General features: G+C 49.3%; 3 protein-coding genes across 3 annotated transcripts in view; 1 reads left to right on the top strand and 2 right to left on the bottom strand.

Moving 5' to 3' along the window:
• Window positions 1-21,505, top strand: part of LOC101803073 (uncharacterized) — an 85,184-nt gene that overhangs the window by 52,637 nt on the left and 11,042 nt on the right. The window contains exon 12 of the mRNA XM_072042621.1: window positions 3,529-3,588. The gene's annotated coding sequence lies outside the window, so the exon portion shown is untranslated. The remainder of the gene's footprint in view (window positions 1-3,528; window positions 3,589-21,505) is intronic.
• Window positions 8,699-13,449, bottom strand: LOC101803193 (G-protein coupled receptor 35). Its single transcript, XM_005028600.6, has 2 exons — window positions 11,067-13,449; window positions 8,699-9,731 (listed from the first exon to the last, which is right to left on the bottom strand). The coding sequence occupies exons 1-2, from the start codon at window positions 11,395-11,397 to the stop codon at window positions 8,776-8,778; spliced, it is 1,287 nt and encodes a 428-aa protein (XP_005028657.3). The 5' UTR covers window positions 11,398-13,449; the 3' UTR covers window positions 8,699-8,775.
• On the bottom strand, window positions 16,472-20,538 carry GPR35 (G protein-coupled receptor 35). The gene is made up of 2 exons (XM_005028601.6): window positions 20,295-20,538; window positions 16,472-18,636 (listed from the first exon to the last, which is right to left on the bottom strand). Exon 2 carries the CDS (start codon window positions 18,622-18,624, stop codon window positions 17,677-17,679), a length of 948 nt encoding a protein of 315 aa, XP_005028658.3. The 5' UTR covers window positions 18,625-18,636; window positions 20,295-20,538; the 3' UTR covers window positions 16,472-17,676.

The following is a 21,505-nucleotide window of genomic DNA, read 5'->3' as shown; positions in this document are numbered from 1 at the left end:
GTGTTTGTGAGGAGAAAGGTGCAGCAGGTGAGGCTGGCCAGAGCTGGCCTGCAAACGTGAGAGCTGCTGCGTGGAAACACAGCAGCTCCATGGAAATGGCACTCAGACAACGCGTGGTTCATCCTTGTGAAGTCACTTGTCACAAAGTGCCTGGGCGGCTGTATGCTTTTGTGGTTTGATGGACTCGAAGTGGCTGAAGGTGCCTGGGTCTGGCAGGACACGGGGCCTGGTGGCCCCAGCCCTCAGCAGCTGGCCGTGCTGCCGCTGGCATGGGCACTAGCTGAGGGCCAGGTGCATCACATCAGTGACATACCAGGCCTTCCCAATACCATTTCAGTGTTTTTTTTTGTTTGTTTGTTTGTTTTGTTTTGTTTTCCTGCATGCAGAATGTTTGCTATTGCAGACAAAGCTTCTCCAGAAGCCAGCAAATACATCCTTATCACTGCAGTAGAAACATGCCTGTGAGAATTTTCTGTTTAGAGCAGCATTCAGGAGAAGGATGGGAATTCTTCTGAGAAATGCTATTTCTTGTTTAAGGGTACTCCCTGCTGCCCACCCTGTCCCTCATGGAAGCGAGCAGAGTAAGAGCACAAAGCATTTCAGAGGACCTGAATGTTTCATGCATCAAAACTGAAGCTTATGGATAATTTGTCTCACACACACATTTCCCTTACCCCTTCCTTTCATTTAACCCCAAATTCGGTTTCTCTCTTTCCCCAAATCCAGTTGCTTTGCAGTGAGCCAAGGTCTTCCAAGTCACCCACGCTAACACCTGTGGGAGAGAAGAAACTGTCTAAAAACACCTTTTAAAGTTATTTTTCTCTTCCAGAGATGTTAGATATATCCATTCAGTACAGATGATGGGGTTAGCTGCATGAGTGCCTCTACATGGCATTTCAGAGTAAATCTCTGAGTAAACGTGCAAATCTCATCTCTCATCTGAGTAAAAGTGCAAATTCCCAGGGACTCTCTTTTGGGCTGAGTGGAAGTTTGTCCCCAAATTCCTTTTTCTGCTTTCCAAAGCCAACCTCTGCCTTTCCCGTGTCCGGTGTGCCGGAGGCAGCTGCAGAGAGAGGTCAGGTTTCCCTCTAGTGGTTTGACGCCCTCTTTGCAGCCCTGTAGCATAACTAACTTGGGCCTTTCAGGTTTCAGAGCACATCTTTAGCTTTTGCCAGCTGCCGGTGGGTGCAGATGTTTCCCACTCAGAGCAGTGTCCAGCTCAGCAGGATCTACCTGGTGAGCGCTGGCTGCAGCTGGCCTCTTGGTGTGATGCTGCACCAAGCTCTGGCAGATCAGGCAGATACGTGCTGTCTGTGCTGCAAAAGCTGGATGTCAATAGTGTGTTTGGATTCTTAATTTTTAAAATAATTTTATCTACAGAGTGATTCCATTTGCTCATTGAAGGAAAACCAACCAACCACAGACCCCAGTAAGCTGGAAAAAGCATCTGGTGGGCTTGCAGCCCTTCACAGCAAGGATGGCTTTCTCTTCCAGCCTTGCAGTACAGTTCCTGTGCCCTGCAAATCTGACTTTTCCTGGGCTCAGAAGCTGTTCTTACACCAGTGTTCAGAAACTGGAAAAGTCTCTGGGGAGGTGACCTGTACTGTGAGAGCCTGATTCCCCTGAGACCCTCTTCCTCACAGTCAGTAGGAGAGGCAGGGGGTTCATGCACTTACACTTTTTCTCTGGGTGCCCACAAACAAGACCTCTGTACTCACAGAGATCACTGATATTGTGCGTCAGAGTTAAATCTGAGCCAAAGGAAAAAGCTCTGGCTACCAGCGGCTGAAGCAGATGTTCCTGAAAGACCCAAGAAGTCTAGGAGCACAGGTCATTCAAGCACTTGTAAAAGTAGCTTTATCACCTATGCAGTGATTAATCTCTGCATTGAAAACAAAATAAACCAGCCAAACAAAAACAAAGTAAAAAAAAAAAAAAAAAAAAAAAAAAGCCTACTTCAAGTCCAGAAGTTCCAGCTGGAGAATGTTTACTAGGCCTTCAGGCTCGTGCAGAACATTTTTGAATCAGGAGCTCCAGAAAATTAAGCAATTTATATGAAATAAGGTGTATATTAAACTACCTATACCCTCTGTTCAGAAACATTAGTCATGGGGAACTCCTAATTTCTCTAGTTTTGCAAATCTTATGCATCAGGAACTGAGTTTATGTAGAGGTTTTTTGTCCTTCCCTTTTTCCGTGCCACAGCCTCTGTTGTTTCTCCATCACTGTCTCTCTCATAGATGCTTACTTGCTTTCTGTTCCCCTTACATCCTCATGTCACACTGCTACTGTTTGTCTGCTACAGCACAGGGAAAAAAAAAAACAGAAAAAGGCAGTATTTTCTCTCTTTGGTGACTGATGTGTTATTTTACTTTTTACTTGGAGACTGAGGGTTGCATTCATAATATTTATTCTCCAGTCAGTATTGTAACATAGCACTGAACCATAGAATATCCCAAGTTGGAAGGGACCCGTAAGGATCATTGAATCCAACTCCTGGCACTACACAGGTCTACCCAAAAACTCAGACCATGTGACTAAGAGCACAGTCCAAACACTTCCTAAACTCTGACAGCCTTGGTGCTGTGATTACATCCCTGGGGAGCCTGTTCCAGTGCGTGACCACCCTCTCGGTGAAGAACCTGTGTTGATGTGGGAGGGATGGGTGAAATTTAACCAGAAACAGCACTAATTGCTGCTTTTAGAGAACAGCACTGGATTTTCATGAAACCAAGGCTCCCTAATGCTTGTGTCAGCATGGTTTATAAACATGTTTAACAAGAGGGGTAAATACAGTCCCGAGGAAAAGCTCTGGCATCTGCTGCTCTGATCCTTGAACACACCTTGGTAAAAATAAATAAATAATTGGAAAAAAAAAAAAAGGCTCGCACAGCTCAGCCCTTTGCAAGTTTGCGGCTTAAAACAAATGACCACGTGTTTAACTTCTGTCCTGGCATAAATTCACAGTGATGATTCTGTTTGTCAGCATGCTCACACCGCCCGTATTTATTTAGCAACTGCGGTGGCAGGTTCACAGAGCAGTCAGGCCTCATTAAAAGCTCCCTGACTGTGGTGTTCCTTTTCTTAATAAGCCTAATCTGACCTTTACATCTAGGCTTTACATTAGGAAAGAAATGCGTGTGAGAGTCAGTGCCAAAGGCAGGTAACAGTTGGGTACTTCTTGTTTGTGGGTTTGCTGTGTGTGTGTTTTGCTTTCTATCGGCTCATTTTCTGCTGCAGCTTCAACATGTCAAAAAATGTCCTGGGCAAGAAAGTGTGGCCCCCACAGGGACTGGATGCTTGACACTGCTCAGGATAACTCCGAGTAGCAGTGACCAGGTCTGGCCACCAGAACGTGCCCTGAAATGAGTACTGAAAGGTTGAGCTGTTTCTGGGGTCATTTACAGAAAATAATTAAATGAAGGGTGAGGGGATGGGGAGGAGACTTCCCAGGATATAGAAAGGATGGGCCCGAAAGCCTGGTAGAAATGCTGGTGCATCTTCTAAAGCATACTACTTTTCTTCCAGTTTGGTGGCCACATCCAAGAACTTGCCATGCATGTGGATCACCATTCCCGTGGGCAGAAGGTAGGTTAGTTTTCTTGGTTTTATTATTATTTTCTTTCTTTCTCTCTGTTTTCCTCGTGTTCATGGAAATTGTTGCTGTGTGTGACTTTCCTCCCTGGGCACCCTGGGGCAGGCGATGGCAGGCTGGGAAAGGCTGCCCCACGGGCATGGCACCTTCCCTGCTTCCTCCAGCTCTGGCAGCCTGCATTGCCTCCTCACCCTGGTTGTGTCCAGGGGAGGGGAACCCTCTGGAGAGGGGATCCCCCTCAGCAGGGGAGGACGTGTGGTTTTGGCAAGAGGCTGGATCCTGCACGGCCATCCACAGGCAGGCCAGCCCAGCCTGCCGTGTATGGTGGCAATGTAGGACAGACAGACACAGCCTGGGTGACCCTGCCGAGAGCTGGTTTTGCTGGGGACAGAGCCACCTGAGGATGGAAAGCTTCTGAGAAGTAATTGCCGGGCATACAGAAAGCAAAGCTGTGCACAGTAAGCTCTCTGGAAAGGGTAATTGCTAATGCAGAAGTTTCTGAGGTTGGATATTCCCGTGGGTCCTGTACCCCCAGTTCTTTCCTCTGTGACAGTGATATAAGGCATATAGGCAGCTTCTTGTTGTGGCAGGACAGTCATGGGGAAGTAATAGTGACCCGATTTACCATAAAATTGTAGGTGAAAGAAGAATCCCTTCCTTCCTGCTCCAAGATCACTCCTGATCTTCAGCAGCAATCCTGACCAGGCTGCCCTGCCCGTGATGGCTGCTGAGCAGTCACCCGTTGGTGCCTCTGTGCTGTGAAACCAGATAAGGTTGTACAGTCCCCTTCCTTCCGCCCCCTAGGGCTATTCTCAGAAGAAATTGTTAGATAATATTTGTAACAGGCAGAAGTGTAAACATGTTAAGCGAGTCATGAAATAGCTTTGGCAAGGTGGAGGAGCTGTGCAACCCACGTGGAGTGTGCGTGCTGGAGCCCAGCCCTCCTGAAACGTGCTGTCTCCATGGTGGAGCTGTGATACAGAGCCTCTCCGATGGGAAAGGCTGGTCCTTCAGTTCTTGGTTGGTGCAACATGACTTTGGTGAAAATGTGGTGTTTCTGAGCTCATTTTTATGCATTAATACATGGCAAGGGGTAAACCATGTGACTTTGGGGCCTGCTACCCACAAGGGCAAAAGACCTACAAACTTGCTGTTGCAATTTTTGAGTTTGATAAAAGTTATGCATGAAATATCTGTGCCAAACTTCCACCCAACATGAGGCAGGAGGCCTGGATTGAAAGCTGAGGGCCAGAGAGGCAACAGCATGAAGGTTTTCCTCCATCCTGGTAGGAAAACGTCACCAGACAGAAGCTGCATGAGAGTTTTGACATCGGTAAAGCTACCAGCAAATCACTGCCAGCATTTCTGAGATACAGGGCTGCAGCTGCTGCAGCCTCTTAGCACCTTCACCGAAGGCAAGGAGTACCTGGGGTCAGACGCTGTCTCCAGCGCTCACTGCCCCGGACAGCTCATCCCCTCGGAGTAACCCAGAGCTGTTTCTGGGCCCTCATTCAGGACTCGTAGGAATGCTCCCATCTCAGGCTAACAATTGTGAGCCACCCTGATTTTCGCTTCCCCAGAAGTGCCCTCTTTCTTTCTTAGACAAAAGCGTCTGAAACATGTCACAGCTTTTCGGCGAGAGCTTTCACACTTTCCCCCCCCACACCTGACATTCAACTGAACTCTCATTTTTCAGTCAGCTGTCCCGACGCTGTACTTGGCAGCGGGGTTCAGTTTAAGTGTAACAGTAACGGAAAGCCCCGGGCAGGAAAACTGCTGTGAGACATTACTGAATCTCTGTGAGCAACAACACGAATGCTGGAGGGAGTTTTGGACGTGCTCCCACGCTGTGTCTGTGTCCCAGCCTGTGCCCTGCAGCAGCTCCGTGCATGCTTTCAGGTGACTCTTTTTTCTTTTTTTCTTTCTTTTTTTGTAACCAATCCCTTCAGTGCTTCTGAAGGGGATGAAACTGGCTATGTCCAGCTCTGTCATGGGTTTGTAGAATCGGAATTAATGTCACGTAGGAGATGCCAGTGCAAGACGTTGGTGTCTGCCTGTGACTGCTGGAGGGATGCCATGGGCAGCCTCCCGAGGGCAGGATGTGGTCGTGCGTGGCACAGGCTGCTGGCCTCGCACCAGTGCTCCCGCTGCTTGGAAAGCACAGGGGTGGTGGTGTCCAGACTTGGCACCAGATAAATCTGTCAAGTCCACAGGGCAGAGCACATCTTGTGCTGAGGAGGTAAAGTTGTGCATATTCGAAAGCTTGGTGGGGGTGGTGAAATCGCCAGGTTTGTACGGAGAGGTCAAGGCAAGCCAAGCAAGGCCTGCCCCACTGTTATGGTTATGGCCCACCTTTGGGTGGGGTGGGGCTGGCTGCTTTCCAGGTGGTGGTGGAGGAATCAGTGTCTTGTCAGCAAATGCTCACATCCCCCTCATCTTCTGAAGATTTCTGAGTTCATCAGAAACATCAGGAGATGGCAGATTGCTGCTGCTTCCTCACTGCTTAATACATCCCTTAGTCCTTCTGTGTTGGAGAGCTCAGCCAGGTGCTTATGGATGCAGAGGACAGTTCTACTAAGGCAGCCAAAAAGCTCCAGGTAGGGAGAAGTAAAAACAAACAAGCAAACAAAACCACAGCAACGTAACCACAAGAAGGTGAGCAAACAGAACAGCACAATCCAGCATTCTGTCTGGCGACCTGGAGTGGGTTTCTCCATCGTGCACGTGGTGTCTGTGCCAGGTATCACAGCCCCAGCACAACCAATTACTGCCCTTGTATAGCCCCTGCTCAAATAGTGAACAGACGTTTGGTTCCTATTTTGGAAGGACAGTATCTTTTTTGATACCGAGACCTGCTTTCCCTCCTGTTTGCCCTCACTAACCAGCTGCTCCCGGGCAGTCATTAGAAGCGGCAGGGGGTCCTAACCAGATCTGCTGTGGTGGTGAAGACCATTCCTGTGCTCCTTGCTCAGCATCATCCTGCACCAGCACAACCCACCCGTCTCTTCCACCGCCCTCCGAGACTTCCTCCTTCTCCAGCCCCCAGAGAGCACCTGAGGGCTTGCTGCCACACAGGGGCTTTGATGTGAGGTTTCTGTGGTTAGGAAGTTTGGCCATCTTTGACCAAACGTTGATAGTATGCCTTTCTGTGCGAGTGGCTGCTAGAGGAAGGGGTGTTACTTGGAGCAAGATGGGTTAACAGAATCTGCTCAGAAATGGTTTTTTTATAGGCAGCTTTGTGTCTCCTCCACCCATGTAATTAGTGGTTACTGGAGAAGTTTTTTTTTTTTCTTGCTGCATCTAAAATAGCTGTTTGGTTTGTGCAGTACTTTCACCTCATGTTGGTGGGACGGAAGGTGCAGAAAAAGACACGCTAGCAATCAGGTAATCTTTCAAATCACTGATCCCTCTGCACACAAATCCCACACAGGGTGTGTGGAAATCTTAAAGATGTGTTTAGTTTTGCTTGGAAACAGTCCATCAAATTAAAGAGGTATTCTGTGCATGTGTTGCCCATCAGCACACATGTCCAGCCGAGGCAAAGACTGAGCCCCGCTGCACCAGTCTCAGCAGTGTGGAATCAGTGCCAGGGCCGTGCTGCACCTTGGGCTGGGGCAGAAGATACCCATCTGTGCGTGCACAGTGCTGTTTGTTGCTGCTTTGATCTTTGTAAAGAAAAGCTGGGGGTAGAAGGGGTGAGAAAGCAGCCTCCTTAAAAGGTCTATTTTGTGATCAGAACCTCCTATAAACCCCCACCCTCCTGGGCTGCGAGCAAAAGCTGGACCTTGCTCACAGATTTTCATGGTGACAGAGCAGATTCCCCCATTTCTGCCCGAATGAGAAGCCTGCATTCCCCCCCCCCCCCCCCCCCAGAAGCTGCCAAGGCTTTGATCTCATCCTGTATGAGCGGTCTCCTCCTTTCGGCATGTGCCTCGAGTAGGAGATGTGGAAGCTGCGCTGGGTGTGGGGCTGTGAAGCTGCTGCGGTGGCAGCAGGGCTCAGCCCAGTGCCCACAGGCAGCTGGGAGCCCAGCCCATGCTCAGGAGATGTGGGTGGAGGTGTGCACCTGGTTTCTACATCCTATCTCGGGACATCTATGTGCTGCCTGAGCATCATACAGGGACTGCTTAGCCATTTTACCTACTCAGCTCTTTGCAGGTGAATGCGCTATGGGGTGGCCTGCCTCTGAAGATCCCAGTCTCCGTAGCAGCTCGTACTCCTTGCCCCTTGCTTGGACAGCAGAGGCAATGAGCTCCCTCCCTGGGGACCAACCAGATCCTATAACCACTAGATCCCCCCTGTTTCCATTTAACTCATGAAGAGATGGTGCTCTGTGCCGGTAACACAATTTTATTTACATTGGATACTTTGGAAAAACGTGCTGCTACTTTCTCTAGACAATTAATTGCATTATAATGTTGAACAGACTCCATTTACAGTGTCCTCGTTCCCACCCAGCCACCCCAGCTCTTTGGATAGTAGTTTTAATGTCATTTGACTCAAATGCACTCAGTGTGAAGCTTTTCCCCCAGTACAAGTAATTGCAGTTTCTTCTGACCTCTTCTTGTAATTTAGGACCATTTTGTAGCTGTTGTATGGTCTGAATTATGCTGTAAACTTGACGAAAGCAGGCTACATGTGCCTCTGCTACTGCGATTTTGCATTTATAACTAAGAAAAGACACCTGTTACACAAACACATCCACCTTTTTCTGCAGTTGTTTCACTTTGAGTTCGTTTTGGTTTTTTGATACTTGAAAAAATCTGTTTCTTTGTCACAACTGCATAAAAGCTGGCCCTAGACAGGGGGATGGACAGAAGAAACTTTTACCATTGTCTGTACTTGTTCGGGGTTTTGGGGAAAAAATTGAGTTTTTGCAGTAGAATTCTACCATTTTACTCAAATTTGCATATGACAGAGAATTGTAGTGGTAATCTGGGTTGTTGCATCATGATATGGGCTGCTGTGGTTGTCTGAATCAGGGCTGACTTTCATTTATCTGAATCCTTCCCATTAGCAGGAAGTTCCTCCATCACACTCACATTAAAAAAAAAAAAAAAAAAAAAAAAAAAAAAAAAAAAAAAAAAAAAAAAGTTTCAACACTTTCAGTGTTAATATTGAGCCTTTTATTGAGTACCAGTTGCATATGGAGACACAATGTGTGCCGCATGCATTTTATTCTAATATGTGGAAAGATGAATTTCAACATCTTCAGTGGATTCAGATTTGGACTTCACTAGCTTGGGAGATGCTTCCTTAAATTCCTTGTTTACAAAGTAGTAACAAATAGCATCAAGGCAGCAGTTTGTATTTGCAAGGACCGAGGCAAGGTGAACAAAGTTGTTAACCCTCTGTATGGCAGGGCAGCTGGAGCTGATGGAGTCCATTATAAAGCGAAGGAGATGTCCAAAGTAAAGAGGCAAAAAGCATATGGTGAACACTGCCATGTTTGCGGTCACAATGTAGGCAGCCTTCCTGATGAGCTTTTTCTCGTGACAGTTTTCATTCTTCTTTTTCAAGAGTTCTGCAATGACTTGTACGGAGCAATAAATCACAATGATCAGTGGTATGAAAAACCCTCCAATGATAACACACAGACCAGTTACTGAGGGCTTAACAGAGGATTTTTCGAAACAAAGTTCATCTTGCTCTCGATTCTCTATCATTTTAATAAGGGACATCACAGAGATGGTGACTATCCAAAGAAATCCACATGCAAAAGATGCCTGCACTGGTGACCTCAGCACTTTGGCTTTCAAAGGATACTTGATGGCAAGGTACCGGTCGGCTGCCACGACAGTGATGATACTGGTGCTCATTAAGCGGTTTATGAAATAGCCACTTTCCAGAATCAGACACCATCTACCTGCCTTCATGTGTTGGAAATTGGATAATGTTTTAAAAGGCAAAGTGAAGAGCAGCAAGCAGTCGGCCACAGCCAAGTTGACCATGTATATTTTGGTTTCTGTCCATTTTTTGAGCTTGCAGCAGAACACCCAGAGTGCCAACACGTTCAGAAAAATGCCCAAAATCAAAACTGGAATGTAAACACCCAGCTGGACAAGTGGGAAGTTTTCATAGACTGTGATACTGCAGCTGTTCTGGTTCATTGTGGTGATATTCAGAGGCACAGTTCCTGGAAAAGTGGATTAAACCTCTTAGATGCTAGACTCTTGATTAACTTGGTGATTAATTTGGGGAGTATTTCATGAGCCTCAGAACTTTACCGCAGTGAAAACTAGACTGTGGAGATGCTGCTGCAGAGCACAATTGTCTGCAGGTACCCAGTGGGATAAAGAAGGAGAGCGACCTCGGCCACGGAGGAGAGAAAAGCAGACTCACTGCATCCTGTGCAGGACAAACTGGTTGCAGAGGGCAACACTGGAAAATGCTTGTGCCTCTGTTTTTGCCAGGCTCAGAACAGCCAGAAAAGGGGGATCCTGCAGCTGGGAGTTCTGTGGGCTGCTACAGCCTGTTTTTAATGAGAAGGGTATGCTTAAACCCAGGTCTCATCCCTCCCCTTATCGTGGTGCTCGTGAGAAGCCAGCTGGCATCCTCACCGCTCAAAAAGCTCTGGGAGAGATGCTGCAAAGGGACAGCTGTCCTCTCCTTCAGTCCTGAGCTGTCGTCACTTCTTATTAGTGGTAAGAGCAATTATTAGTACATCTCTTGTTACTTCAGCTGCCACTGCATCCTTTATTCAGCGGTAACATTTAGTAGTCTGCAGGAAGAAGCAGAGTACCATGGGCTGCACGCTGCCTTTTAAGGACTCTGCAAATCGGTCTTAATGTCATGTTAGAGCAATCTGCCAAATTCTAGGGGGGGGGGGGGGGAAAGACACAGCAAAAGTTGTGATCAGCAGCTGTGTGAAATAAAGTAGTGAGCTGTACGTATATGGTCTGCTGGGTGTTTTCTTCACCCAGCGTGTAAGGGCTGTTGACCCGCCTGCTGCGGAGGAGTTAATGCAAGAGTATATAATCTATGTGTGACCCTTCACGGTCAGAAAAAACATGGGAGTTCTGCGATGTCTGTGGAGTTTCCTGCAAAGGAAACCTGGATCCATGTGTGCAGATTCTTGGGGCTCAAAAATATTCTGGGTTAAAAATCTCCAGGGCAGTGCTGCAGCATCTACAAGCGCTGCATCTCTTGACCAGGTTTGAAAATCAATGCTGGTGAGCGATATTGCTGTGAGACCTCCTCTTCAGAGGGGAGGGAATGGGCTGTAGCTGATACCTGCAGCAGCCCTGTGTTCTGGATGCAAGGAATGAGTTTTGAGCAAAGGCTAAGACTGCCCTTAAGCATCCAAAGCACGTCTGCGGTGGCCAATATCAAAAGGAGCCTTTGAAAATACAGTCTCCAGCCCTCTTTCCATTTCTCTGCCACCATTTAGGTGTCCCACCATGGATAGGGGTAGGCAACGCCTTTTGCAGCGCTCGAATAACCGTGTCAGCAAATAGCCAGGAGGAATTACCTGCTTGCTCGCTGTCCTCGGAGAGGTTGGCTGCTCCTTGACCCATTGCGGGGTGGCCTGCAGGTGCGATGATCCCTTGCAGCGCTGCTCCTGGCATGGGACCAGCAAGGTGCTCTGCGATGACCACTCGCTGGTGGCTGTGGCAGCAGCAAGGCTGGTGGAGGAAGCACCCCCGCCCGTCTTCAACGCATTTCCCCAGGGCTGAGCTTCCTCTGTTGCCACTGCCATGGCTTGTACCACCCCCTGTTGATTGAGGAGCCTGCCTGCCATGTGGCACCACAGCAGTTCTTCTGGTGATGGATTCTTGGCTTTGGGTTCTTCTTGGGTTCATTCAGCACCTGACGCCTCACTGGGCGATGCCCATCGGCCTTCCTCACCCACTTGGAGGGGAAATGTCCTGGAGGATCCCTGAGGTCCTCTCTCTGCCATCGGGACTGCCACACGCCATCGCTGTGCTGAGCCCCGGGACACAGCAGCCTCGGCTGGCCCCTGGTCCCATTCGCAGAGCTGTTGGAGAGGTGAGGGCTGTGGTTTGCAGACAGTTTTTCATAACTCGGTTTCAGTCTGAATCACGGTAAGTCTCATCTCCCATAGTCCTCCTCAGCCAGCAATTCTGAGAGAACGTGGCACCGTGACCTTGTGACCTGCCAAATTTGTGTCTGCCCTGGGGTGCAGGTGCCTGCTGGCCAGGGGCTCCTTGGTGGCCATCCTATTGCAACTCCACCTGCAAGGAAAGCTCATCTGAGCTCTTGTTCAGCAAGTTCAAAGGCCCTGCTCTTGGTACCAGCTGTCTTGGGCAAACGCTTCCAGCTTTCTGGTTCTAAGATCTTAGGATCTGCTTCCAGGTCTAAGAGCAGGGGGTATTTGTGCACTGTCAGTCTGCACGTTACAGTTAATTGAGATTAACTCCTTGCCAATGTACAGGCAGCATAGAGTTTGGCTAAATACCTCTCCTAAGGTTTCCAGGCTTCTCTTGCCTTTCTTGTGGCTGCCCTTTGGAGAATGCTTATAGGTAGTTGCTGACCTATTAGTACACCCAGCTCTTTGATCCCTAACCACCATCATCTCCATGTCATGACCCTTGTTAGTGCTGTCGTTTTCAAAGTGATCCAGTTCCTGAGTTTTGATAGTTTCAGCAATGTACAGAAACCACTTATTTTTTTCGGACAGTGTTTGAGGATAATGCACACTCCTCTGGTCCATGGCAAGGCAATCACTACCAGTATTAACCACAGGCAGTCAAAATCAACCCTGGAGGTCACTCAGTTGGTAGCATCCCTCCAGCACCACGCTTCCCATTCACAGCTCAGTGCTGCAGTCACCCTACAGCAGGTGAGGGCAGCTACTTCTATCGTCAGTCCTGAGAGGCTTCAAGGCAGGGACTGTCAGCAGGCACAAAACAGGTGGCCGTGACATGCTGGTTCAGCAGGATATGGCAGAGCAACTCAGCATCAGCTACAGGTGGGCAAAGCTACGACAAAGTGCAATCTGCAGAGACCTCGCATGGCTCCTGGAGGTTCCTGAACACCACCAGGTCAGGATCCCTGCAGTTTTCTGGCTGCCCATCAGCTGCTCCATGGCACACATGGCTGCTCGCAGAGCCCTTCCTGCGTCCCCCTGCAGGTGTTACCACTTCTGCCACAACCCAATGTGCTCGCCTGGCATTTTCTCCTGCCTCCGCAGCTCTCAGCCTGCCTCAGCCCCGCGAGCTGCCACTACGTGGCACGGCACCGATGACGCTCGTGCTGTTTTCTCACTTCCTCGCTGGCAGCTCTCCAGCAGTGAGGTCTGGGCGCTTACGGCATTGCTGAGTAGCAGTGCCAGGATGAAATGCATTGCAGCTCGCACGGTGCTCCCCAGGGATGTTTACTGACACCAGCCTACCAGGGTCTTGGTGTCCTCTGCCTCCCACTGCTGGCACATGGTGATGGGACAGGGCCTCAGGAGAGGTGAGGGAGGTGCTGGTGTGCCCTCCTCATGGGCAGAGAGACACAGGGCATTGCCTCACCCTGTCCCGCAGAGCCTCATCTGGTGTGTTTTCTTCCCTCGCTTTCTCACAGGAAGACGCAGTGTTGCGACAGCAGATCTTGACCACGATGAAACTATGGGTCTGGGAGCAGAGCACATGGGTCCTATTTTTAGCATGGAAAGCCTGTGAAATAGCAGCATTAGGTTAACAACATCGGCCCCACAGCATGACTGACCCTGGCTGTTGAGCCTGTTTCCCCTTTCCTCTTCCTTAGAGCCACACAGGAACTGAGCCGCAGCAGGTAGTGTGCTCGGGGGGCTCTGTGCTGTGGCCCCTCCTGCAGCATCAGCACCCAAGGGCTCAGCCTGTGCATCTCTGTGCAGATGCTATGGGGAGGGCACGGCAAAGCTGGTGCTTCCTGGCTGACTTGGGGCTTGCAGGGGTCCCTTGGAGGCTGCTTGCATTTTTTGAAGGTTTAAATGTAAGCAGAAGGCAGTAGCTTTTGGCCTGAAATAGCAAAGTCTGTGTACCTCGGTTCACGCACCTGCAGAGGATACAAGAATTTGCAGAATCACAGAATGTTAGGGAGTGGAAGGGACCGTGACAGATCATCTAGTCCAGTCCCCCTGCCAGAGCATGAACACCCAGATCAGGTCACACAGGAACGCGTCCACGTGGGTTTTGAATGTCTCCACAGAAGGACACCACAGCCCCCTGGGCAGCCTGTTCCAGTGCTCTGTCACCTCACCGTGAAGAAGTTTCATCTCACATTTAAGCAGAACCTCCTGTGTTCCAGCTTGCACCCCTTGTCCTGTCATTGGATGTCACCAAGAAGAGCCTGGTTCCGTCCTCCTGACACCCACCCTTCACATATTTATAAACATTTATAAAGTCACCCCTCATTCTCCCCTTCTCCAAGCTAAAGAGACCCAGCTCCCTCAGCCTTTCCTCGTAAGGGAGATGCCCCACTCCCTCCATCATCCTCGTGGCTCTGCGCTGGGCTCTCTCAAGCAGTTCCCTGCCCGTGAGCCGAGGGGCCCAGAACTGGATGCAATATTCCGGATGCAGTCTCACCAGGGCACAGTAGAGGGGGAGGAGAACCTCTCTCGACCTACCAACCATAACCACCCCCTTCTGATACACCCCAGGATGCCATCGGCCTTCTTGGCCACAAGGGCATAGTGCTGGCTCAGTCATCCTGCTGTCCACCAGGTCCCTTTCCCCTTTGCTGCTCTCCAGCCAGGCAGTCCCCAGCTTGTACTGGTGTCTGGAGTTGTTCTTGCCCAGATGCAGGACTCTACATTTGTCCTTGTTATATATCATTACGTGTCTCCCTGACCAACTCTCCAACCTGTTGAGATCCTGCTGGATGGCAGCACAGCCTTCTGGCCTGTCAGCCACTCCTCCCAGTTTTGTATCATCAGCAAACTTGCTGACAGCACACTCCATTCCCTCCTCCAATTCATTGATGAATATATTGAACAATACTGGACCCATTACTGGCCCTTGAGGGTCTCCACTAGATACAGGCCTCCAACTTGACTCCGTCCCACAGACCACAACCCTCTGGCTCCTTCCCTTCAGCCAGTTTACAGTCTGCCTCACTACCCGATCGACCAGACCACACTTCCTCAGTTTAGCTGCGAGGATGCTGTGGGTGACAGTGTCAAAGGCTTTACTGAAGTCAGGATAGGCCACGTCCACTGCTTTTCCATCATCTATCCACCTGGTTCTGTCTTCATAAAAGGTTATCAGGCTGGTCAAGCACGACTTCCCCTCGGTGAAGCCATGTTGACTGCCCCTAATGACCTTTTTATCCTTGATACACCTAGAGACAGCACCAAGGATAAGTTGTTCCATCACCTTATCAGGGATGAAGGTGAGGCTGACTGGTCTATAGTTACCTGAGTCCTCCTTCTTGCCCTTTTTGAAGACTGGAGTGACATTTGCTTTCCTCCAGTGCTCAGGCACCTCTCCCATTCCCCACAGCTTACCAAAGATGATGGAGAGCAGCCTAGCAATTACTTCCACCAGCTCCCTCAGCACCCACAGGTGTGTCCCATCAGAACTCACGGATTTATGGATGTCCTGCTTGCTTAACCAGTCCTTAACCCAGTCCTCATCCACTGAGGTAAATTCCTCCTTTATTCCAAGTTCCTCCAGGGCCTCAAGGGCACGGGGCTCCTCAGGAGAGCCTCCGGCAGTATACACAGAAACAAAGAAGGCATTCAGTAACTCCGCCTTCTCTTCTGTCACCAGGGCACCCACCTTGTTCATCAGTGGGCCTGCATTGCCTCTAATGTTAGTTTTATCGGCAGTGTATTTGAAGAAGCCCTTTCTGTTGTCCTTGACCCCTCTCGCATGGTTTAATTCTAGGGAGGCCTTAGCTTTCCTAGTTGCCTCCCTACATCCTCTGACAACAGCATTACATTCCTCCCAAGTGGCCAGCATGATCTGTAGACTCTCCTTTTCCACTTAGTTTGCCCAGCAGATTCCTGTTTAATCGTGCAGGTCTCCTGGTTCTCTTTCTTCACTTCCTATCTGTTGAGATGCTCTAATCTTGAGCTTGGAAAAAGCAGTCCTTGAATACTAACCAACTACCCAGGGCCCCTTTACCTTCAAATACCTTGTCCCATGGATGTTTAAGGAGGGTTGATTCCGGAAAAAAAAAAAAAAAAAAAAAGCCTTGCAGGTGCTGTAACCTGCAAAACCTCAGGATCCTGAGTGAGCGGGACTCAGGTGCAGTGCGCAGGTGTCAGAGTTAGTGGCTACGAATAGGAGGGTCTGGGTGAATTGAGAGCCATCAGTTGTGCAGACAGGAGGTGAGGACAGTCCTGGCTGGACCTGTACACAGCAGGATCAGAGCCAGCCCAGATTTCCCAGCTGCATGCACCTCTTCTTCCCTCAGCACTGCCTCCAGCTGGATCCACCAGGCCCTTCACTTCCAGATTTGGCCCCTTTCCTAGGCAGTGCTAGTGTGGTAACTTTTTAGGAATGAGACAGTAATGCAGGAATTCATGTGGACCCCTGTGTTTTTCAAAGAGATTTTAAAATTTGTTTAAAGGCTGTGTGGTCTTGCTGGGTCCAACTCACTTACAAAAGCAACATGTGAAACTATGATAACAAGTAGAAAATCCACAACTGAAGTCAGGAGACCTTTCCCTGTGACGCAAAGGGCTCTTGCTGACTTTAGCAGACATCACTTACACAGTAAGAGCAGTTTGCACGCTTTTTCAACTACTTCTATTTTGTTTTTCTTCTAGCGAAAGAATATTTACTGTTTCAAAGCCTTGGAGCACTTTAGATTTTACAAAAAGTTCAGAAAAGCACTTGGCACTGCTGAGCTTGGACCTCGAGAACTATGTTCAGTTCTGAGCCCCTCATGACAAGAAGGAGCTCCCGGAACATGTTCAGAGAGGAGCAGTGAAGCTGTTGAAGGGACTAGAAGACAAGACATAGAAGGAGTGACTGGGGGAACTTGGGTTGTTTAGGCTGGTGAAGAGGAGGCTGAAGGGAGACCTCATCACATTCTGTAGCTACCTGAAAGGAAGTTGCAGCGAGGTGTGCTCTTTCAGGCCACCAGGCTCTTTCTCAGGTGACAAGTGATGGGATGTGAGGAAAACGGCCTCAAGTTGTACCTGGAGAGGTTTAGATTGGGTGAAAGGAAAATTTCTTCATGGAAATGGTGGTTAAGCATTGGAACGGGCTGTCCAGGGAGATGCTGTCCCTGGAGGTATGTAAGAGACACGTGGATGTGGCACTTATGGATATGGTTTAATGGTGGACTTGGTAGTGTTACACAATGGTTGGACTTGATGGTCCTAATGGTCTTTTCCCCGTTCACTATGTAAATGATCCTATGATTCTATGCTCCCCTCTAACCAGACAGGAGACTCATTAAAGATTTGACCCTGTTGAAATATAGCAGAAAGCCTTCACCAGGGTTTATGGAAGTCATTTAAGTGATGTGAGGTCTTCACAGCTTTATACTTGATACACACATGCTATGTTGTGCTCCTAAGGGTCTGTTATGTGGCCCACAATACTTTGCAGTAATAGCTTTATTTACATCCACAATAATTTTTGTCTTACAAATGTCAAGGTGTTGCTGTAAGCTAATAAACGTGTTACATGGCAGGAATAGGACAATGGTGTCATGCCACTACCTGACTCCTGTGGTTTACCCCAGGCACAGTGATAGTTGCATCCTGGTCATAGCTGTAGGCATTGGCATTTTATAGCTACGTGGGAAACTACCACTGCACAGGTTACTTCTTTGATGTGAGTGACACAGGCATACTAGGCTTGACATTGTATTACAGTGGTTTTTCCTTTTTTTTTTTTTTTTTTTCTTTTTCCTCAATGACCAAAAGTTACAGTAGTAGAAGTGGTTTCTTTCATTGCTGTAAAGGTGCTAAGTTTCTTATGTTTAGGTGCATGATATGTACAAATAAGTACGTGGCCAAAACAATGGCCTTATCAGCTGTTCTCCATACCATGTGGAGCTCCCTCTTGACTAGGAGACCCCTTTTTGCAGGTATGCCTATACCCAGGATTGCAAATACTGTAGGTAGCCCCATTCCCTCAAAACTTCAGCAGCACTGTGGCTCTTGACATCTATAGTGCACTAAACCTTTTTTTTTATAACATCACTTCCTCAGTGGGTTGCTGTAACTCTTGGCTTTGATTCACCTTAGACCTCTTCAATATAAAAGTGGGGAGCAGAGAGGAAAATTCCTGAAATTCCTTGGCTGCAAAGTAATAGCAAAATGCATCCAAACAGCAGTTGATATTAGCTAAACATGAAAAAATCTGAATAGCGATTCTAATTTTTGAGAGCGGAGAACAAGCTTTAGCAACCTCTGCTATGAACCGCACGAGCACTGTGATGTAGATAGGTGAAAAACATATGGTGAACACACACAGATTCACAGAAACAATGTGGAGCGCTTTCTGGATTAACTTTGTCTCATGAAAGCTGCTGGCCATCTTCTTTTTGAGACATTGGATGACTTTTACTGAACAAAAAATTATAATTATTAGAGGAATAAAAAATCCAAAGGAAATGGAGACTAATGTTAAATACTTAGGTTCAGTAGAAAGTCTCTGAATGCAATACTTTTCTTCACTTTCTTGAAATTCTTGCCGGTAGTAGGAATAAATTATCTGTATTATCCAAAGACACCCACAGACAAAAGCTGATTTCCGTGGGGATCGAAGAGTTTTTGCTTTTAGAGGGAACATGATTGCAATGTATCGATCGATTGCAATCAGCATGATGATGTAGATGCTCATAGGCCTGTTTGTAAAATATATCATCTGTACAGCAAAACACAAGTCGTCTATGGGATGTTTGTTGTTGGTAAAATATATCATGAAAGGCAGGGAAAAGAGCAGGAAACAGTCTGTGACCACGAGGTTGAGCATGTACACCCTGGTCTCAGTCCAGCTCTTGAGTTTGCAGCAGAAGACCCAGAAGGCGACTGTGTTCAGCACAAACCCAAAGGAGAGGACTGGGATGTAGACGATCAGCTGAAAGAGCAAAATACCGTTCTGCAACGTTGTGTTGATAGCAGTGCAGTTCTCCATGGCAGGCTGTCCCTGCAAGAGAAGGGTGCAGGTGAGAGACCGAGCTCAGGGACGGGTCCCCTGGGACGGGTCCCTCGCTCGTGGCCCTGCAGCTCCTCGCCCCCCTGCACCACGCGCGGGGGCTGTTGGCAGGACGAGGTGCCACACAGCACTCCCCAGAGCCCTGCACATACAGCACAGGGGTGTCTGGGGAGGGTGCACGGGCAGACCCGCAGGGCTGATGAGCTCAGTGGCTCGCCAGCACGCCATGTCCCTGGGCCACCAAAGCAGCGCTGTTCTCCGCCAGCTGACCCGAAACTGCAGAGGCAAACCCCTCCTGCAGCTGCTGCGGGGTGGCAGCCTCCCTCTGACCTCAGGCCTGGCTTGCCCTCCCTCCAGCCTCCTTTCAGGGTTTTGGCAACAGCAGAGAGTCTCCAAAACAGGCTGACAATTTCAGAGTCCCTATTGGAGAGCTACTGTCTCTCTTGCATTAAGGCAGCTCACGGCAGAGCTGGGCAGCATTCCCCTTTCACTTTCCAAGACCCTTGCCTTGCTGTCAAAACCACCCCGTGGGCTCGGTGGGTCTTGTCAGGCCCATGGACCCACACAGGACTCAAGCCCCTCCGGCCGTGGTGTAGCCCTGGTGGCTTTGCTCCTGGGGGTGCCCCCAGCACCCACCTGCTCCTCCTGGGGGCAGCAGGGAGTTATGGCCCCTCACAGGCACTGCCAGCTGGTCTCAAAAGACAGAAGGGAAAATGAGCACACCTGTCTGATCTCAGCCTTTGAAATAGGAAGCCAAAATGCTACCAGAGCAAAAGACACGAATCCAAGACTTTAGCCTATCTCCTGGTATTCCTTTAAATAGTGCAGGGCAGCTGCTAGCAGCAAAGATGCTGTGGAGGATGAATCAGACTCAGTATGCAGCTTGCAAGAAAGAGTATACAGTGAGGCAGAGAAAGAAAACACACAGATTCCTATCATCTCTTGTAAATACATTGCCTTATAAGTCAGCGCTTTCTGAGTCTTAGTATCTAAACTGCAGAGCAAGCGTATGACTGCATGAACTAAGTGAAATGTTTTTAGTACCTGTGACTGGGAGCCGGATCCAGCAACGTCAGAAGAAAGTTCAGCACCTGCCTGAGCACCAGAGCTGGTGTGGCGTTACAGAAATACCAGGACATAGCAATTTGCAGGGTGGAATTTATGGACGAACTACCATGCAACCAGTGTCCTGTCTTTCCTGAGCTGCCAGCTTCCCAGGTCCTACCACATCCCCTCCAGCTGTTCCCTGCCAGCCTACTGCGACCACCCTGCAGTGGCAAAGCCACTCTCTGCATGCACAGAGCTGCCCCAAGTAGCAGCTGAGCCCCTCAAATCCCTCACGAGCCTGCTGAGCCTGCAATGATCTCCCAGGTCTCCTGCCTCGGTGTGCCTGGAGCAGTGTCCCTATGCTTGCAGCAGGTGCACAGCGAGAGGCACTGGTACAAGCCCACAGCAAGGGATGGAAACCTCCCCGAATAGCACATGTGGGTGCCAAACAGCAAAGCACAGCATCTGTGAAGGCAGGAGAAAGCCAAGGCAACTGCGTGCCAATGCATGATATCAAGGACAGCGCTGGGTAGCACTTCATTCAAGAGCTGAGGAAACAGAGCACACTGCCACACACCTGTGCAGGAAGAATGAAAAGTTACCTGCTACTTGCGGGGCTGCCTGCTGGGTTTGGTCCTTGGGAAGGTCACAGTGGCACAGGAGATCTGCCGAGGCTGTGGATGCTTGATGATGCTCTGTGCAGGGCACGGCCACCCAGGAGGCTGCTGACAACAGCTCAGAAGAGCTGAAGCACAGCAATGAACTCTTGTTCCCCAAAAGTGCTTCATTTATTATCTCCTCTTTGGGACAGTCAAATCTCTGGTGCCCTCTGTTGTTCCTCTTGCATCCGCTCAATGCTTCACCATTGGTTTTTGCACCCAGCCTACGTGCCCTCCCTCCCACCCTCCCACCCCACCCAAACAAGCGATTAAAATTTAATACTTTCAGTTGTGGGAAAACAAATCCTTTCTAAAATCAAACCCGTAATGGTTGCAAATTGCCCTTCTGGCAGCAAAAGGACCCCCCGGGAGTCCAGCATCCCGTGCAGCCTCTAGTGCAGCCATGGAGCGAGCCCTGGGCAGGCGGCACGGGGGGCAGCAGCTTTTTTTTTGGGGGGGGACACGTTGGTGCTTGCACCCCCGTGGTGGTGGGCCGAGGGTGAGGGTCCAAGCGTGCTTCTCTTTGGTTTCTTTGCATTATGGGGGGGCAGGTGTGACAGGCTGGTCCTCTGCCCTCTGGTTCTAAATGCTGCTTATTGGTGTCACGGGAAAGCCCCTGCCAGTAGTGACAGTCTCCACCAAGACTCGGACAAGAGAGAGGAAAGTGAACTGTAGGTGTGAGGAAGGCGTCACAACCTTTGGAAGCTTGTTTAACAACATCCTTGGGGTATTTTTAGTCTTTGTGATGACTTCATGGGCCTTTAGCATCCATCAGTCCTGCAGGGGAGGTCTGACTCTCAAATCCAGTCACCTACACCGCCGCGTGTGCTCTCATAAGGCACTGCCTGGGCAGCCCGTGGCAGCAGGGTTAGAGATTTAAGTATTTACAGAGAAAAAAGCCCGGTCCTAAGCAGCATTTAAGCAACATGCTGGGGATCATCCCCCTCCCTGTCCTCCCCACTGACTTTTCTATGCTGCCGACTCATAGGACAACCACATTTCACCCACAGGAACTTCAGAGGTGGCGGCGTGGGTAGGCTGCAGAAACGTGGACACAGCTGGGACCCCCCTGCTGCTGCCAGGGACCTGGGGACCAGCCTGGAACCACAACACAGACCCAGGGAAAAGCAGTGCCTCGGTGGTGGGGGTCCAGG

Source organism: Anas platyrhynchos, chromosome 9 (genome assembly GCF_047663525.1).
Source record: "Anas platyrhynchos isolate ZD024472 breed Pekin duck chromosome 9, IASCAAS_PekinDuck_T2T, whole genome shotgun sequence".
Classification (NCBI taxonomy): domain Eukaryota; kingdom Metazoa; phylum Chordata; class Aves; order Anseriformes; family Anatidae; genus Anas; species Anas platyrhynchos.
The sequence above is the reverse complement of the archived record's forward strand: the minus strand, read 5'-3'. Positions and strand labels throughout refer to the sequence as shown.